This window comes from Nyctibius grandis, chromosome 12, assembly GCF_013368605.1.
Source record: "Nyctibius grandis isolate bNycGra1 chromosome 12, bNycGra1.pri, whole genome shotgun sequence".
Taxonomy (NCBI): Eukaryota; Metazoa; Chordata; class Aves; order Nyctibiiformes; family Nyctibiidae; genus Nyctibius; species Nyctibius grandis.
In genome coordinates, this window is record NC_090669.1 from 7600892 (window position 1) to 7617719 (window position 16828).

Here is a 16828-nt window from a genome sequence, read left to right on the forward strand (position 1 = left end):
GCGGGCCCGCCCTCTCGCCCCCCGGCCGCTCTCACAGCCAATCACAGCGCGCCGGGGCCACCGCTTCCTAGCGCTATTGGCGAAGAGCGCCGCCAGGTGACGAGGTGTTGCGGGGGTTTCCACTCCATCAAGATTGTATGAACCGCAGGGGAGGGGTCGGGGGGGTCAGAAAGAGGCGCCTGGCGGAACTCTCCCCTTGAGGGCGCTGATTGGCCGTCCACAGCGTGAAGGCGGGACGTCGGGAGCTAGGGCGGGGCTGATTTGATGGCGCGTGCGTGTCCCGCGCCTCAGGGCCCGGTGCTGCCGGGGGCTCGGCTGCCCGAGGGCCGGGCCGGTTCCCTCCAGCGCTCTCTGCAAAGCCCGCACGCGTGCGTCCAGCGCCGCGGCCTGGGCGGGCGTCAGTCGTGCCTGCTGGCTCGCGGCGGAGCGCGGCCTCGGGCCTGCATGCCCGGGGGGGGCGGGGAGTTCAGTAGCGGTTTAGCACTCACGTCGGGCGAACCGGGACCGTGTCTCGCTTCGGGTTGCGCAGCGCGGCTGACAGCTCGGGGCCTGCAGACCGGCAGGTGCCGGCGCGCTCGGGTGCCCGGAGAGGCGGCAGCCCTGAAAAAGCAACACGTGGAGACGGAATAAATGAGGTTTCTCGGGACCTGGCAGCAGCCACAGACCTCTCCCAAGTTAAAAACTACTAACTGAAGTGAACTGCCCTTTCGTGTTTGCCCGAGAAGATGGCCCGAGCGGTTCTGGCAGTGCTGTCACACAACGTGCGGCTGCCCCAGTATACAGCGTTTTCAACTGCTTAGTAAACTCGGGGGGTACTGTCAAGTATCCCTCATGAAGCGCTCGGCTGTAGAGGTACCTAGGGACTGTTCATGAATGTCAAACTTGGTGTGGCTTCAGTACCCCGTTTTGAAATACTTGCGCTCTCAAGAAATGTAAGTAATGCTACTGAACAGTTGATTAAATAAAAGCCAAATGTAGTTCCTCTTGAATCAACCTACTTTTGAATGTGACTGTCATCTGAATGCTGTTCTATTTTATCCACTTAGCATCAGTGTTTTTTATATATAGTGAACTCTTCTTAAATGAGAGAATGAACTCCAGAATAGAAAGGAGTTGCCCAACAGGACAGTTATGTTTAAAGGCTCTAGTCATGCATTCAGCATTTCCAGAAGACAACATTTATTTTTAGAGATTTTTTTTAAATCACATAGTTTTCTAAACTGGTGCTTTAAATTTAATTTTAAAAAACACTTCTGAAATTTTGTACTGCTACAAATGGACTTACTACAAAGAAGCATCTTTGAAAAACTAGTGTATGATCATGTACCTAAGGTGGTTATGATAATGTTGACATACAAATAAACACTTCCCTAGTTTCCTAACATCTTTAACATTCCTTTAATACACATCTTTATGTAATTCAGTGACGTGCAGTTCAACATTAGCTGAAGTAAAGGCTGTTCCCTATAGATCTACAGAATCTAGAGAGAGTCAGTAAGCAGATCTAATGCAGCCCAGGATCGGGCTGGAGTACCCACTTCTGAAGGGATGGCGGTCACTACCATGGCTGTCAGTAGGGAGATGGGTAGGCATGACACAGGGTCTTAGTGTGGGTGTGTGCAGGATGGAAAGGACACAATCTGAGGGTCAGAAACGAGCAGGAGTTTATTGGGAACTCCCGAGGAAACTCACACTAATAATTTTTTTTAGTCTCTTAAAAGCAGAATTCCATTTTAAACTCATACTTAATTTTTAAAGAATAAATAGTAGTCAAAAGATACTAAGATTTATGCATTACATTGCTTCATTTTGCAGAAGGGCACACAGTAAACCCAAGTTATGCTCTGCTCATCCTCAAGGTGGCTATCTATACACAGCAGCTGCATTTTCCTCCGTTTGGAGAGCTGCCTTCTATGCTACTACAAAATGTGTTAGCATGTCTGCTATAAATCCTGTTATCCCAAATTTCATTATATTTGCATTTTGGATATAAATAAATTACATGTGGAATGTGAGCATAAGTATTATCCAAAGTACACCGTAATTATATTTGAGAAGAAAAGGGGACAAGCACATTATAAGAATAAAATATCAAAATTATAGATAGGAATGACTACATGCGGTATACCTAATAACTCAAAAACAAATATTTAAAGATATTTCTCTAGTCCATGTAATTATGTACTTAACCCTCTATGATTTCAGCAGGAAAAATTACCAACATAGACCATTTAGAAAGTCTGTCATTCTACAGACAGAATAGTGCTTGTGAAACGTAACCCACGTTAATATCCTGTTGACCCACGGGGCTTGCGTTACAGCTCTATGTCACTGACAGACCACAGATGAAAGGCAGGCCAGGACTGTTATTTACTCTAAAGCCCCTTCATACTCCTTTAGAAGTATAAAGGAGTTGTAAAGTGATAACAGGGCTTTGGCAGTGTAAAATGGGCCTGTTACATTTCTTTCATGTTGAAAACCCTGTCACTAACATCAGCACAAGATATTTGCCATTAAACAGCAAATTATTTCTTTAAAACACACTCTTGTTAAGAGACATGTTTTGTAATAATGAAGTATGGTAAACAAATTCCACTTTCAAATGACACAACACTATTCAATTAAGCATTATATAAATAGCATGGAACAATTTTTGTGCGGTGCCAGTATAGGAGTATGGTATTGATTTATCACAGCATCGCCCCAAAAGTGCAGATTATTCATGCAGAACAGCTGAATTTTTCTGCTTTGTCAAACATGGAAATGGTAGGTATTTATCCAGCTGCATTAAAAAAGAGTGGAAAGGTTCTTGTAGAAGCATCAAAGACAACATTACAGCACTTTCTAAATATTAGTTATGTGATAAAAGGGGACTTGGATAAATGTTAGGTGTTTCTGCCTCCTCTTGTTTTTTTCTCATTATCTACAGTTCTAATGAATGAGTTGGTAAAATAAATAAGGATTAGTTACATAGTTTGGGGCCTGAGAGGGAAAAGCAGCACAGACTCTAAGGTTGCCTGAAGCTGTATTTCTTAGGACAGAAGCTGAAGAGTATTTTGTAATAGGGGTATTACAGCCATGTTCTTTAACAAGAATAAGACCTTGCTGTGTCTATAATAAAATGCCAATAAAATCTGGCAGTAAATTACAGTTTGTACATAACATTGGTTTATCTCACAATTTTTCAAGCTGATACCAGCTTTGTATCCTATGCTTAAATACTGTGTCTGTCTGGCTTTATGTAATCTATCTGACTGGGAAAATGTGAGCTGCCCAAATCAGGGTATAAATCAAGGCAGGATGTTTTACACTATTGCAGCAATCCCTTCTGGTTCTTTAACCAGCAAAAGCACAAACAAGGTCTCTCAACACAGGCATCCTTAACATGGCATTGCAACGCTAGCTCACCTGGTGGCTAGTTAACAAGTTTTAGACATAAGCTTTCAGGTTAGTCTTCCTAAAATGAGTCCTTTCATCTTACATCGGTATGGAGGACCTAACTCCTATGACAACCACCTTTATGCACTGCAGTGTTACGATTTTAACCTTGCCTCGCTCCTATGTTATTGCAGAGCACTTTTTCATATCCCTCAGTAGATGCATTTTAACACTGTGCTTTTTACATATGCTAGACAAAGTCAGTGTGCTCACAGAATACAAACTCGAAGTGAGCCAGTGCACGAGGATCCCTTTTCCATCACTGACTATGACAGAACATGCTTTTCCATTAAAATTTACCACAGCTTTATGAATAGTCAGATAGATCAATGGTGTAAGTGCACTATGCCCATCTCTCAGAATGGTATGCTGCCATTGTGGAAATTCCCCTTTTCCACTGCTTAACCCTTTGCACAGTATTTGACTGTTGGAAGTGGAACTGAGAATATAAAAAGGAAGATACTAGTTATGCATTCTGCTAGCAAACTCCACTGTCTACTGTAGACTTTTTTTGAATGTGCTAATCAAGTAGACATTTAGGAAAGTAAAATGCTGCCAGACTAACAACACTGGGTCCCAGTGAAGGGTGAGGGGCTGTCCAGACCAAGCCTGACCTCACAGGAGCAGCTTGAGGAGGAGCAGCCTGCTAAACCTGCTGCGGATGTCACGGCTCCTGGACATGAGGAACCCTTTCAGGAACCGGCTGTGACCGTAACAGCTGGCTCTACTGAGGCAGGTAGAATTCTTGCCGAACACCCTTGATTTGTAAATTATTTCATATCAGTCAGCCATGCTCATAATAACTGATTTGACTTTTCTTTAATCATCCAGGTTAATTTGATTAGGACTTACTTATTCTGAAATAATTGAAAGTAGAGATCATACTTAATATACTGAAAAATATACTTTCCTCTTTTCTTCTAGCTTTATCCAGAGCAGGACAATAGCACTAAGCATCACAAAATAATACATTGCTCTTTGGCAACACATAAATTAACAGATTCAGAATTCAAAGCTTAGATACATCTGTGAACTGTCAGCGTGAGTGAAATGCACTGAAATCCCCCTTGGTTTTTGCTCACAATTGTAACCAAACCCATAAATCTAACTTTAAAGGAATGAGACTTGAGCCAGAAACCCATGCCTTGTCTACACTTAAAAGGGTTGGCTGGTATAGCTACACCTTAGAGCTGTATTGGCAAGCACAGATTTCTTTTCTGGTGTAAGTTAAATCACTTTCCGCATGGAACATGCTAAACTGGCTAAAGGACTCTGCCAATATAACAGCATCTACACCAGGGCTTTTGCCAATATGGCTGTAGCTGCATGGGAATGATTTTTCATCATTCTGACAGCTATTTTGGCAAAACTTCTACATTTAGACTGAGTCCAAGTTAAAGTTGGCATTGTTTTATGTTGCAAATAAAGCAGAAGAGAGGCATTGCCAGTTTATGGCCCTGGTTTTACATTATTTTAAATTGTTTGTTCTAAAGGAATGTGTGGGGCAGGATCCATGTGGTCCTTTGGATGTTTGCCTCCCACATTTGTGCTGCATTAAAATTTCTTGTTTTTTCAGTGAGGGGGCTTTGGCAATGGGAAAACTTAACATTACTAAAAAGAGATAATGTTCATATTATTTACCCCAGAAATAGCTATCCTGATGCTTTAAAGCAAATTTCCAAGGTGAAGTGAACTGAAAAAGGAAACATCTGGGCCAAAGGACATGTGGATTAATGCATCGTTCTTCTTTACTTTGTCCTCAGTTCAACAAAGAATTTAAGCCCAGGATTAATTTTAGGCGCACACATAAGCCCATTTCAAGTTTAGTAGTCGTGTCAGATATGATAATGCTCCTTTGTGAACTTTAATTAAGCAGATATTTGATATTAACCATATGTTTAAGCACTGTGTAGAATTGGGACTTCTGTCAGAAGTGCAAGTTTACATAGAGTGAGGCTATTTATTGTGGTACCATCTGCATTTTCTTTCCTGAACTGGATGTTGTCTGTATTTTAATGATGTCCTAAGGAGCATATTTTTCCACATAAATACATTTACAGATCTGGCTCTTTTTTCCTAATCTCTCTTTTTGCTAAGTGTGTTTTTTTAGTTTCAGAAATCCACATGGAGAATTTTTCATTGATTTTGTGATTGCATTTACTCTTGAACTCTTTCCTCTGCCAGACTTTGTGTTTGCACGTGTAAGCCTGACACTGGGGTTTGCAAACCTGCCCTTGCTGCTGGAGCTGCACTGCTGATGACAGGCCATGCCTCGCCCACAGACAGCGCAAGGGCTGTCAGAGGCAGATAGGAAATTCTGTGCGTAATCAGTCAGCGCTGAACCAGTGAGCCAATTGGACGAGGAAGTCTGATTTAATCAAGGCTTCTTCCTTCCTTTTTGTAAAACACAGAATGTGCCGGTTAGAAGAAAACACAGACATATTTTTGTGTTTTGAAAACGCAAAGCAGGCTTTTCATGACTTTGTGCAGACTACACGTGCACCACAACTAAAAACTCTTCAGTAGTTTCCAGGTGAGTGTTCTGTGCACTTCAGTTACTAGTGTTACTTAAAACTCAGTGAAGCAGTTGGAGTGGCATTTTCCCTGAAACGAAACGGGATGAGTGTCTGTCATAAGTAAAATTGTGTAATTTGTTGCAGGGTTTTTGTATTGGTTTGGATTTTTTTTAATATGTAAAAATAAATAGTAGCTTAGTTAAAAGAACTTACAATGTTTTTTAGATGTGAAAATGAAACTGTTTATATGAAGTACAGATAGTTCTCAAGGCAGATCTGTTCAAGGCAGAAGACTTGTATATCATAGTGTTCACTTCTGCATTCTTCTATTTACAAGTGTGTTGTGTTTCTCTGGTAAATCATGTTTTAAAGTGATATTTTTATATACATACACACATATATACATAAAATATGTATATAAAGTTATACATATATATGAAGATATATATCTTTAATATAAATACAATTTTGCTTATAGGGTTATACCAACTCACAACCAAGAAAAAAGTTGCATTTAAATTTGTCTGGCTATTTTCAGGTTCCTCATTTAATCTACTATATTTGAGATTATTTTTACATTAAAAACAAATATTTGCAAGTTTATGCTCTTGGGATAAACTGTCATGATTTTCAAAAGACTAAGCAGTTAGACAATAAGTGGCTACTTTTCATGTTCAAAAAGCAGATCTTAAGGAGGACTAGAAGAACAGTGAGAACTTTCGTCTCCTAGTCCAAAAATAAGGGCTTCCATGATGCTCTTATTGAGGATGACAACATGTATGTACTTGCTTATCCAAGGCAGGCAAAGGAAGGCTTTCTGTTAGAGGAAAGGGATTTGCACTTCCATTATTTCCAGTGGGGAAAGTGATTGCTTTTCTTTTTATAGCCTTGCAGTTTGCCAGAAATCAGCAAGTCTGCTGAAGGAGTTTCCTCACCTCTGAATCCAGCATTGCATAACTGTGTGGTAGGCAAGTGGAGGCAAAATGATATGTAGTAACAACCCTGTCCTAAACCCTCTCATTACTTAACAACCACTACTTGGGCGTTATTTTTACATTTACAGCAGGGAGACTTTTTTTTTTTTTAAAGTAGGTTGGTTCTGTTATTTGATTTTCATCTGCTGGCTGCGTTGTGAGCAACACGTCTCTCATACTAACTGACAGAACACAGCAAAGTTGTTTGGATGCTCTGAGAACTTTTTCAACTGTTAGTATAACATAATGATGTAACAGGTAGGGTTTTTTTTAAAAAAAAAAACTGTCCTGGGGAGATATTTATGCAGCAGAATGGCCAATCTGGTCTATGGAGTAGCAGTATATTGTGTTAGGCATTTTATCAGTATGTGATACAATAGTAGTCCTAGCAGAACATGCATACAGATCGACCACAAGCACAATATAGAAGTTAAAAAGACAAGTAAAGGGAGAATGCTTCTGTATAATAATTAGAAAACTCAGTTCTCCTTCCACCTAGCTGTCTTCCTTTAGCCCACACCCAGGGCTAAACAATAGCAGTTTTTCTATCACTCAATGTCCCTTTCCCAACCGAGGAAGGAAATTGGGAAAAAGAGGGAGACTCGTGGGTTAAAATTAAACAGACTTAATAAAATAAAGAAACCAATATAAATGCTAACACAAAACACACAAAAGTATACTTAGCTACAGGGTTGCAGCAGGTTGTCCAGGAATACCAATCATCAGCAATGAGGAAAAAGGAATACCAGAAGAGAGGAGAGCAATACCAGCCCCCCCTCTCCCCAGCAAGCCCTCCCTTTTATAGTGAGCTTGACATTAATGATACAGAATACACCTGTGGGCCAGCCTGGGTCAGCTGCCCTGCATTTAGCTGCTAAGGGCCCTGATCACCATGGCTGGCCTCAAACTGAAACAAAATTCCGGTGAAACGAGGACACTAGCCATTGCCAGATTCGGTTGTTTTGTTCTCCCAGTACAGAGACATGTTTCTGGAGAGAACTTGAAACTGAAATATAACAAAAGTATTATACTATTTTAGATATTGCCCTATTCTGCCCTACAGGTTGTGATTAAGAACAGATAGCAAGTTTTGGAGTCTTGAGAACAGTAGATTCTAGCAGTATAAGAGAGCCAGACTGCTAGTTATACTAATTATCTCCAAGTCTTTAGTTCATCTGAACTCATACTTGCAAGCTGGAGGGCAAAGTACAAGGAGAAAAAATCTGCCCCCACTGAAGTTTATGACAAAATTCTCATAGATAAAAATAGAGTTCCCCACCTAATCTTATTTAACATAACTTCTTAACGGTTTTCATGTTTAATTTTAATCTGCCAAAAAGATATCCAAACACTTTCAGTGGTAATGGTAATAGAATGGTTCTTCACTGGTAGCTATGTAGATATTTCAGTTTATTACTTTAGTTTTTATGAAACTACAGTTGCCCTCATAGAAGTTCACAGAGAACAATGAGTAAGTCAATAAATGAGATTACTAAACTGCATCCTCTAAAGGCATGCTACTAAGAAATGTCACATTTCTTGTAATCTTTCAGTGATAGCTTGCAATGGACCAAGACTCACACTGCACAGCAGAAACGGAACTGTTGGAAGCTGTAAGCAAGATTACTACATTTTCTACCAAAAGTCCACCTGAGGAAGAACAAAATCAACCCAAAGCTGAAATTTCTTGTCAAGTGAGAAAAGAAAACCCAGAAAAAGATGACCTGCAAGGTTGATGCTATCCTATAATTTTATTTTTCATGTAGCTATTTATGCCATTAATCTTTTATATAAAAAACTTTGATTTATTTATTGCAGCAGTAGTCCAGATTTACACTGCTATACTCCACTGAAAATAAGCCTTGATTAAACTTGTAATAATAACGTAGCAATAGTGAAAGAGATGCACATCCTGGTGTATATATATACATATAGAGTTTTCCTTTTAAATCCTTTGCGCCTCAAAGCGGTGGTCTATCTCGATTTCAGTAAAGCGTTTGACACGGTCTCCCACAGCATCCTCGCAGCTAAACTGAGGAAGTGTGGTCTGGATGATCGGGTAGTGAGGTGGATTGTGAACTGGCTGAAGGAAAGAAGCCAGAGAGTGGTGGTCAATGGGACAGAGTCCAGTTGGAGGCCTGTGTCTAGCGGAGTCCCTCAAGGGTCGGTACTGGGACCAGTACTATTCAATATATTCATTAATGACTTGGATGAGGGAATAGAGTGCGCTGTCAGCAAGTTCGCTGATGACACAAAACTGGGAGGAGTGGCTGACACACCGGAAGGCTGCGCAGCCATTCAGAGAGACCTGGACAGGCTGGAGAGTTGGGCGGGGAGAAATTTAATGAAATATAACAAGGGCAAGTGTAGAGTCCTGCATCTGGGCAAGAACAACCCCATGTACCAGTACAAGTTGGGGGCAGACCTGTTGGAGAGCAGCGTGGGGGAAAGGGACCTGGGGGTCCTAGTGGACAGCAGGATGACCATGAGCCAGCAGTGTGCCCTTGTGGCCAAGAAGGCCAATGGCATCCTGGGCTGTATTAGAAGGGGTGTGGTCAGCAGGTCGAGAGAGGTTCTCCTCCCCCTCTACTCTGCCCTGGTGAGGCCGCATCTGGAGTATTGTGTCCAGTTCTGGGCCCCTCAGTTCAAGAAGGACAGGGAACTGCTAGAGAGAGTCCAGCACAGAGCCACGAAGATGATTAAGGGAGTGGAACATCTTCCTTATGAGGAGAGGCTGAGGGAGCTGGGTCTCTTTAGCTTAGAGAAGAGGAGACTGAGGGGTGACCTCATTAATGTTTATAAATATGTAAAGGGCAAGTGTCATGAGGATGGAGCCAGGCTCTTCTCAGTGACATCCCTTGACAGGACAAGGGGCAATGGGTGCAAGCTGGAACACAGGAGGTTCCACATAAATATGAGGAAAAACTTCTTTACGGTGAGGGTGACTGAACACTGGAACAGGCTGCCCAGAGAGGTTGTGGAGTCTCCTTCTCTGGAGACATTCAAAACCTGCCTGGACGCGTTCCTGTGTGATATGGTCTAGGTAATCCTGCTCCGGCAGGGGGATTGGACTAGATGATCTTTCGAGGTCCCTTCCAATCCCTAACATTCTGTGATTTCTGTGATTCTGTGAAATATATTCCAGATTTAATTTACACACCAGGGACCAAAACAGTGATCATCAGATGGCCTGTCTTGGGAGTGCACTTTCTGTACATCACAAAATCTGGACTTCTTGGTAGTAACAGCAAGGATACCAAGACTGAAGCTAATCTCAAGCAGTAGTTTCTCACATGCCTTATGAAGAGACAGCATTGAACTTTTACTATGCCTAAGATTGCTGTCATCTGGTATTAAATAAAATGTTATATATAATCCAAAATATATATATAATCTCATCAAGATTTTCAGACTGCAAAAATGTCATAAACCCCACCTCTCTTAGGAAATATATGCTTTGTAGAGATTGAGCCAAAGCCCAAAGGCCTTGATAATTGAAACTGCATGGCCAAATGATTAAGAACATGTAGAAGTGGGGCCACTGAAGGACTACTGAGGTGCCTTTACAGTTCTATTTCTGCATCAAACTGTTATCTTCCCATTCATTTGTGGTCATTCACCTCCATTGTCTGAATGCTAGACATATCGCAGACTGACTTCAGCTGACTGCATTGAGAGAGAGATTATTGATTGGAAATTGGACTGGTGCGGCCACTGAAATACAAATATTCTACTTCTTTTATCCACTTTGCTAGCCTATATGCCACCCAATGAAAACCATTGTCAGTAGATGTCAAAGACAGCGAAATCACCCTTTTGAAAAGTTACATCAAATTCCCCTGTAAGCAAACTCTTCAACCAGCTGTGCTACATTTTTATATATCCATATGTATATATGTTTCTGTGCGTGTGTGTGACTGGGGACGGGGAGAGAGAGGAAGGGAGGGAGGTATGTAACACATTTGTAGCTCAACTGTGGCATCAGTTCAGCTACAAAAGAAAAAGAGGATGTGAGATTTCCTCCCGGCTGAGCTGGTTATCTGTTTCACCTGTAAGGTTAGGATATGCATGTTTTCTTAGATTTCACCTGTTACTGCACAAACTCAATATTTGAATAGGGTCAGTGTTTGAATATATGTCCGAATTTGCATCTGCATTGTACTATCTCCTCCTTTTAGCAACCAAGAAGCCTGGAGAAACATCTGATTCAGAAGACTGAGTCAGCGTTTCTTAGGGCTACTTCTGGGATGGTGAAGCATATCTCCTGCTCAGACCATGCCCAAGGTTACAACCTAGACATACAATACTCCTTTTCAGTATTTTTTTTATAACTTTGTATTCTGCAGCTGATTTGGTGCCTTTCAAAATTTCAGACCACAATAGCTTTCCTCAAAGAATCTGGACCTGTCTTTATTAGCAGTGAAATCACTTATTTTATCAATCTTCAGGTCTTGCTATTACAGCAACAGAAATTCTAGGCTTTCCTTTCACAATAAATGCATAAGACTTTTCTTTCCAAATGCAAAGGTTATAATCTGAAATACTAAATATGTTATTTTTAGATTCTGGTGCATCCCTAAGTCCCAACTCTTCGATGACCACTAAAGAGCTTCAGGAATATTGGAGGAATGAAAAACACCAGTGCAGACAAGTCAAACTCCTTTTTGAAATCCCATCAACCAGAATTGTAGAGCACCACTTATCTAAATATGTGGTAAGCTAAGAAATTAATATGTAAGAAGATCATTAATTTTTATTCACTCTACAGGGTTCTGCACAGCACACAGCATGCCTCACTGCATGAAAGCCTTACCAAGGGCCAAGTTTTGCAAATCGTGATCATACCAAGTAGAACCTGTTCTCACTGATTGTATGGGCATAGCTGGTGGAATCTGCTCCTAAAAAAAGCCTCTGACAATCAGTTCACAAAATCTGCAGCAGTGGAAAAGTGATATCAAGTAAATTAGTAGCCTGAGTATCCTTAACACCCAGAGGCTTGTCAACATTAAGGACACTCACACAAGTGTAAAAATATCAATATAGTTACACTTCCACTGAGCTAGCCTTCTGCAGCAGCTGCATTGCATTTGTATAACTTCCACATCAGAGATTTATGTTAGCACAAGTGCAAAATTATTTGACATTGACAAAGTCTAAGACATCCTCCAGCTAGATCACTTGGGATTGTTCTCCTTCCCTACTTAGAGCTCCATTAGGTGGTATATTTCTGTCATAATTTTAAAGTGAAACATGAGTATGAGGGACAGGAACAACATAACGGGTTGGATTTTTGAATCTTTACTCGCAGTACTGGCACTTTGTTTTTGTTTCTGATTCTGCTCCTGGCCTTCAGGAGGACTGATCTAGAGCAAGTCTCTCTCAGTACTCCCGTGAAATTCAGATAGGGATGTTTTCCTTGTTTGCAACAACCTCTGAAATCTGTAGGTGAAAAATGCTAAGAATCATACTAGTGTTGCTGATACTGGGTGATGCAGGTTAGTAGAATTTGAACAGCAGGTAAATGTTCCAGACACTGTCCTAAGATCTTGCTGCATGCTGTACACACCTACTTAGATGCTGCTGTTCTTGCATACACTCAATAGTATCCAGCTTGTTGAATAGTTAAAAATTGTTTTAGTATGAGAACAAGAGTATCATTCAGCATACATGCAAGTAGTTAAACTTAGTCATAAGTTATATACCTAGGCAAAAAGATTTACATTACAAGAAAATTTAGCCAGTTGGAATGATAGTCTAAGTAAATGGTATTTCTTCCCTCTTACTTGCACACTCCACAAATAAAACAACAAGTACTTGTAAATTATTCACATAGCTGCCCTTGATAAAATGATAACTTCAAAAATTGCTCTTATGATTGTTTTGGAATTGTTTTTACAAATGAAAACAGATCAGAGAAGTCATCTCAAATTTAGAAACCTTTCATGAAGTGCCTGTAAAGATCATTTATGAAGATTAAAAGAAAGAATTTTTCTTTAAGGAAAAATAAGGAAGATAATCAGACACTAGCGATAGTACTGGTTTGCACCCTTCAACAGCAGTGAAGAAAACTGGCATGAGTAGAACTGCTCCAGCTCCTGTATAATTCAGTGGGAACAGGGTGAAGTTGAATGTGTGGTCATCATCCAAAAGCCAGCAAGGTCAACAGTCTGTGTCCTTAGCTGGTGTATGGTGACACAGTTAAACTGGCCCCAGTGGAGCTCCACTGATTTACGCACATTAGGGATTTGGCCCTTCCTCAACATCATTATGCTTGGATCAGGGCCAGAAGAGGGTCTATTTGTACAACACATAACACACACATTTTTTGCAGCTATTTTTCTAATATCGCATTTATTATAGTCATTTTGAGGCTAGTGAAGAGCAGAGGAAGACATACTCTTGAGTATGGTTAATGTGGGACAGCGTTGCTGTTAATGAAGGATTTGGGATAGCAAACAGATTTTTGCAGAAATGCCACATTTTTTTTGCGTTATTTATATGCCAAGTAAGTTTGAATAACAGGACAATGATTTAGAGGGGAAAAAAAGGCTTTGGAGTTGCTCCATCTTATTTTTGCACACACCAAGTATTACTGCCAAGTACTCTCTCTTCTTTCACAGCATTAGTAACAGCCCCAAATCCCTAGAAATATCTGATACAAACAACATTTCTGAGTATTACAACCAATGTAAAATAGATTACATTCAATATTAAGTCTGGGAAATCCATTCAGTTCACTGAAGATGATTGATCGCAGCAGCCATGGCTGTTATAAACAAAGTACGGCTACAGAAATGCTTTGTAAGAGATTTTTTACATGCTCCAGTCTGCTGCTAGTTCACCATTCCCAGCACCATGCAGGATAGGATCTGTTTGTGTATTGTTTATCTACAACTTATTTACATGCTAAGGCAAAGTCTGGTGACAAAAGTCCAAAACAGCAGGAGGTGGGAATTACTAATTTGATGGCGGCAGATTTCAAAGATCAGGCCTACACTGTGTGTGCACCATAATCTCAGGCAGCAACTAATTTAGCAGCAGTACCATAAGCGATAGGAATATACAAGATTACACACATAAAATTGGTGCAGGAAGGTTTTGGCTGGTGGAATATACAAGCACAAAGTCTTTTCAAAGCAATTACAGACAAAATCTGACTGCAGTGGGGCTAGAATGGTCCTTCTCATGCTTATTTTTCTGTTTTATTGTGTTTAGATGTATAAAATCATAATTTTGCAAACAGGGAGTTTTGACAGCAACAAGTCTGTAATTGAACGGCGTTATTCAGATTTTGAGAAACTGCACAGAAATCTGCTGGAGGAGTTTAGTGAAGAAATGGAAGATGTGACCTTTCCCAAAAAAACTCTAACAGGGAACTTCACTGAAGAAATAATCAATGAGAGGAAATTAGCCTTCAAGGACTACCTGAGACTTCTATACTCTATGAAATGTATCCGAAGATCAAAAAAATTTATTGACTTTTTAACAAGGCCAGAGCTTCAGGAAGCATATGGTTGCCTGCGGGGTGGCCAGTACACCAAAGCTTTGGAAATCCTTTTAGAAGTCATTGGTCTGCAGGAAAGGCTGACGAGAGGCAACCCTGTCGCAATTGTCCCTACTCTCTGTGCTATTGTGGTGTGCCACAAGGACCTGGAAAACCCAGCAAGTGCTTTTGAATACGGAGAAAAAGCTTTATCACGCCTTCGTGTGCGTACCAGCCACAGGTATTACATTTCCTTGTTAGAAACAATGATCGCGTTGGCATATGAACTTGGCAAGGATTTTCTGTCTTTGCAAGAAAAAATGGAAGAATGGAAGGCAAAAAAAAGATCCCATACGGGTTTTTACCCTGAAAGAACTTGCAGTTCGAGAGTATGTACAATGAACACAAGAAACAATTTCATTAAAGAGCAAAGCTGTCAGGTCCTTTCCCTGAAAAAAAACTCTTGAATGAGTAAGAACTGGAAATTACCTGTTTAGCTAACATAACTTTATATTAATAGAAAAAAATTAAATATCTTTCATGTTCAAAAGGGACATTAACATTTATGTTGAAAAAATACTATATTTACTCTACAAATATGAGGAGCACCTAAGCTTATTAAGGTTTTTGGAAAGAAATTTGCAACAAAAAAATCATTTATTATTTGCTTATTTTGAACATAGCCTATTTCATGTGAAAAGTCAGAATACGAAAATACAATAAATAAAGCACTTAATCTGCAGAATGGGATGCTTGCTTGCTCATGTGGAAACTACTTCTTTTCAAGAAGAGAAATATCTTCTCAGTCAATGCAATCTAAAAGATGCATCTTCAGACACTGAATGTAGTTTTTTACTCCTGCAGCTGAAGCCTGGTCAAATACTTGCCATTTCTGAGAGTGATGGGATCAGTCCTGTTCCCACTGAAGTCAGTGGGTGGGAGGACCTGGGGGAAGGTTTACAATCAACTTTGGTAGGAGCAAAAAATACAAGTGATGATCATTTTATCAGAGATGAGGGAATATGCTTCATTTCCCTTTTGTGGCTGATACAGTTTTATGACTTGCATTGAAGGCACATCCTAGTTTGGGGTGATCTTTAAATGCAGCTCCGACTGGGGTAGAAAATTCATACCACATGAGCTATATACATAATGGAAAGGAACCACACAAGAGTGCTGTTGAGGAGAACATCTGGCTAGCATTTAATCCTGATTGTCAAGCTGTGAGACACATGGTTAACAGTCAGTCTGTGTTAAGCATGTGCTTCCCTGTTGCCTTTCAGAGGTTTATGTAAATTGGGCATTGCCTTAGTTTTACAGCCTGGTACACCATGCAAATATCTTGGTGGCACTGCAATATTATAGCTAATTCTTTCAGGGATCCATAGCTAATTCTTTCAGGGATCCAACCCACATGTAGAAATACTAAGCTTGTCTTGGCCCTAATGCTCCTGTGAAAGCTTCCTAAGAGCTGAAAAAGTCTTTATGTACCTGCATCTGTAATTTCCCCCAACTGTATTATCTCTTCTATACACTTATTTTAATAATCTGGTAATTTAATTCACATAAATATTGTAATTAACATGTCATGTTAACATGGGTCATTATTCTCTGCTGAAAATATTTCACTGAGTACTTTCCAGCCTGTACTCCAGGTACAGATACTACATGCGCCACAATGACATCCTCTATAAATTAGGAATCAGTGTATTAATTTACCTCCCAGACACATGGAAGAATCAGCTAACTGAAAGTGCACTGAACCTGAAAAATTGCTGTGCATTGTTACAAGAACGATGGCTTGGAAAAAATACAGAATAAAAGGAGCGTCTAGGGTGGAAAGTTAGTATTTTAAGTAGCTATTAGCAACTAGGCATTAAACTCAAAATATGTGGATTATTTGTTATTTGACAATTATTATTTTTTCTAGTTATACCAGAAGTAAGAGAATTAAGAGTAATTAAGAAAGAGACTTAAGGACTAATCTTCCCACAACATACCATATTGCAGGACAATTAAAATGGATCAAAGGTAAGACCTTCTTAGAGGATCATGTCTGAATCAGTAACAAAGTAGTGAAGAAGAAAGCACGACTGGGGTCTGCATCACACTCGGGCGACTTGGAGTTAAGGCAGAAAGGAAGTATGGCCATCATGCTGCTCTATCTACAGCAGTTCATGGTGAAAGACAAAAAGAATAGGGAAAAATAACTTCCCCCCTTTTGCTTCCTCCCCTCATTGTGTGCAGTGTCCCAGGCACAACTGCCCTGGGTTCTCCTCAGGTTCCTATGGGACTGTATGTGAGTAGCTAATTGTGTCCACAGACCCTCACCCTACAGCTGCCTGCAAGATTAGAGCGTTCATAAGTACATGCTGTCTAGCAAGGGCAAGTACCAGGAAAGCAGCACATCAAAGAGA

The 16828-nt window shown here is 40.4% G+C and overlaps 1 protein-coding gene across 1 annotated transcript; it reads left to right on the forward strand.

Moving 5' to 3' along the window:
- Positions 1–331: 331 nt before the first annotated feature.
- Positions 332–14888, forward strand: SNX20 (sorting nexin 20). Its single transcript, XM_068411503.1, is given in 5 exon segments — positions 332–932; positions 8482–8659; positions 11491–11642; positions 14144–14749; positions 14751–14888. Coding segments are annotated over 4 exon segments (987 nt in total). The 5' UTR covers positions 332–932; positions 8482–8493; the 3' UTR covers positions 14814–14888.
- The last annotated feature ends 1940 nt before the right edge of the window (positions 14889–16828 follow it).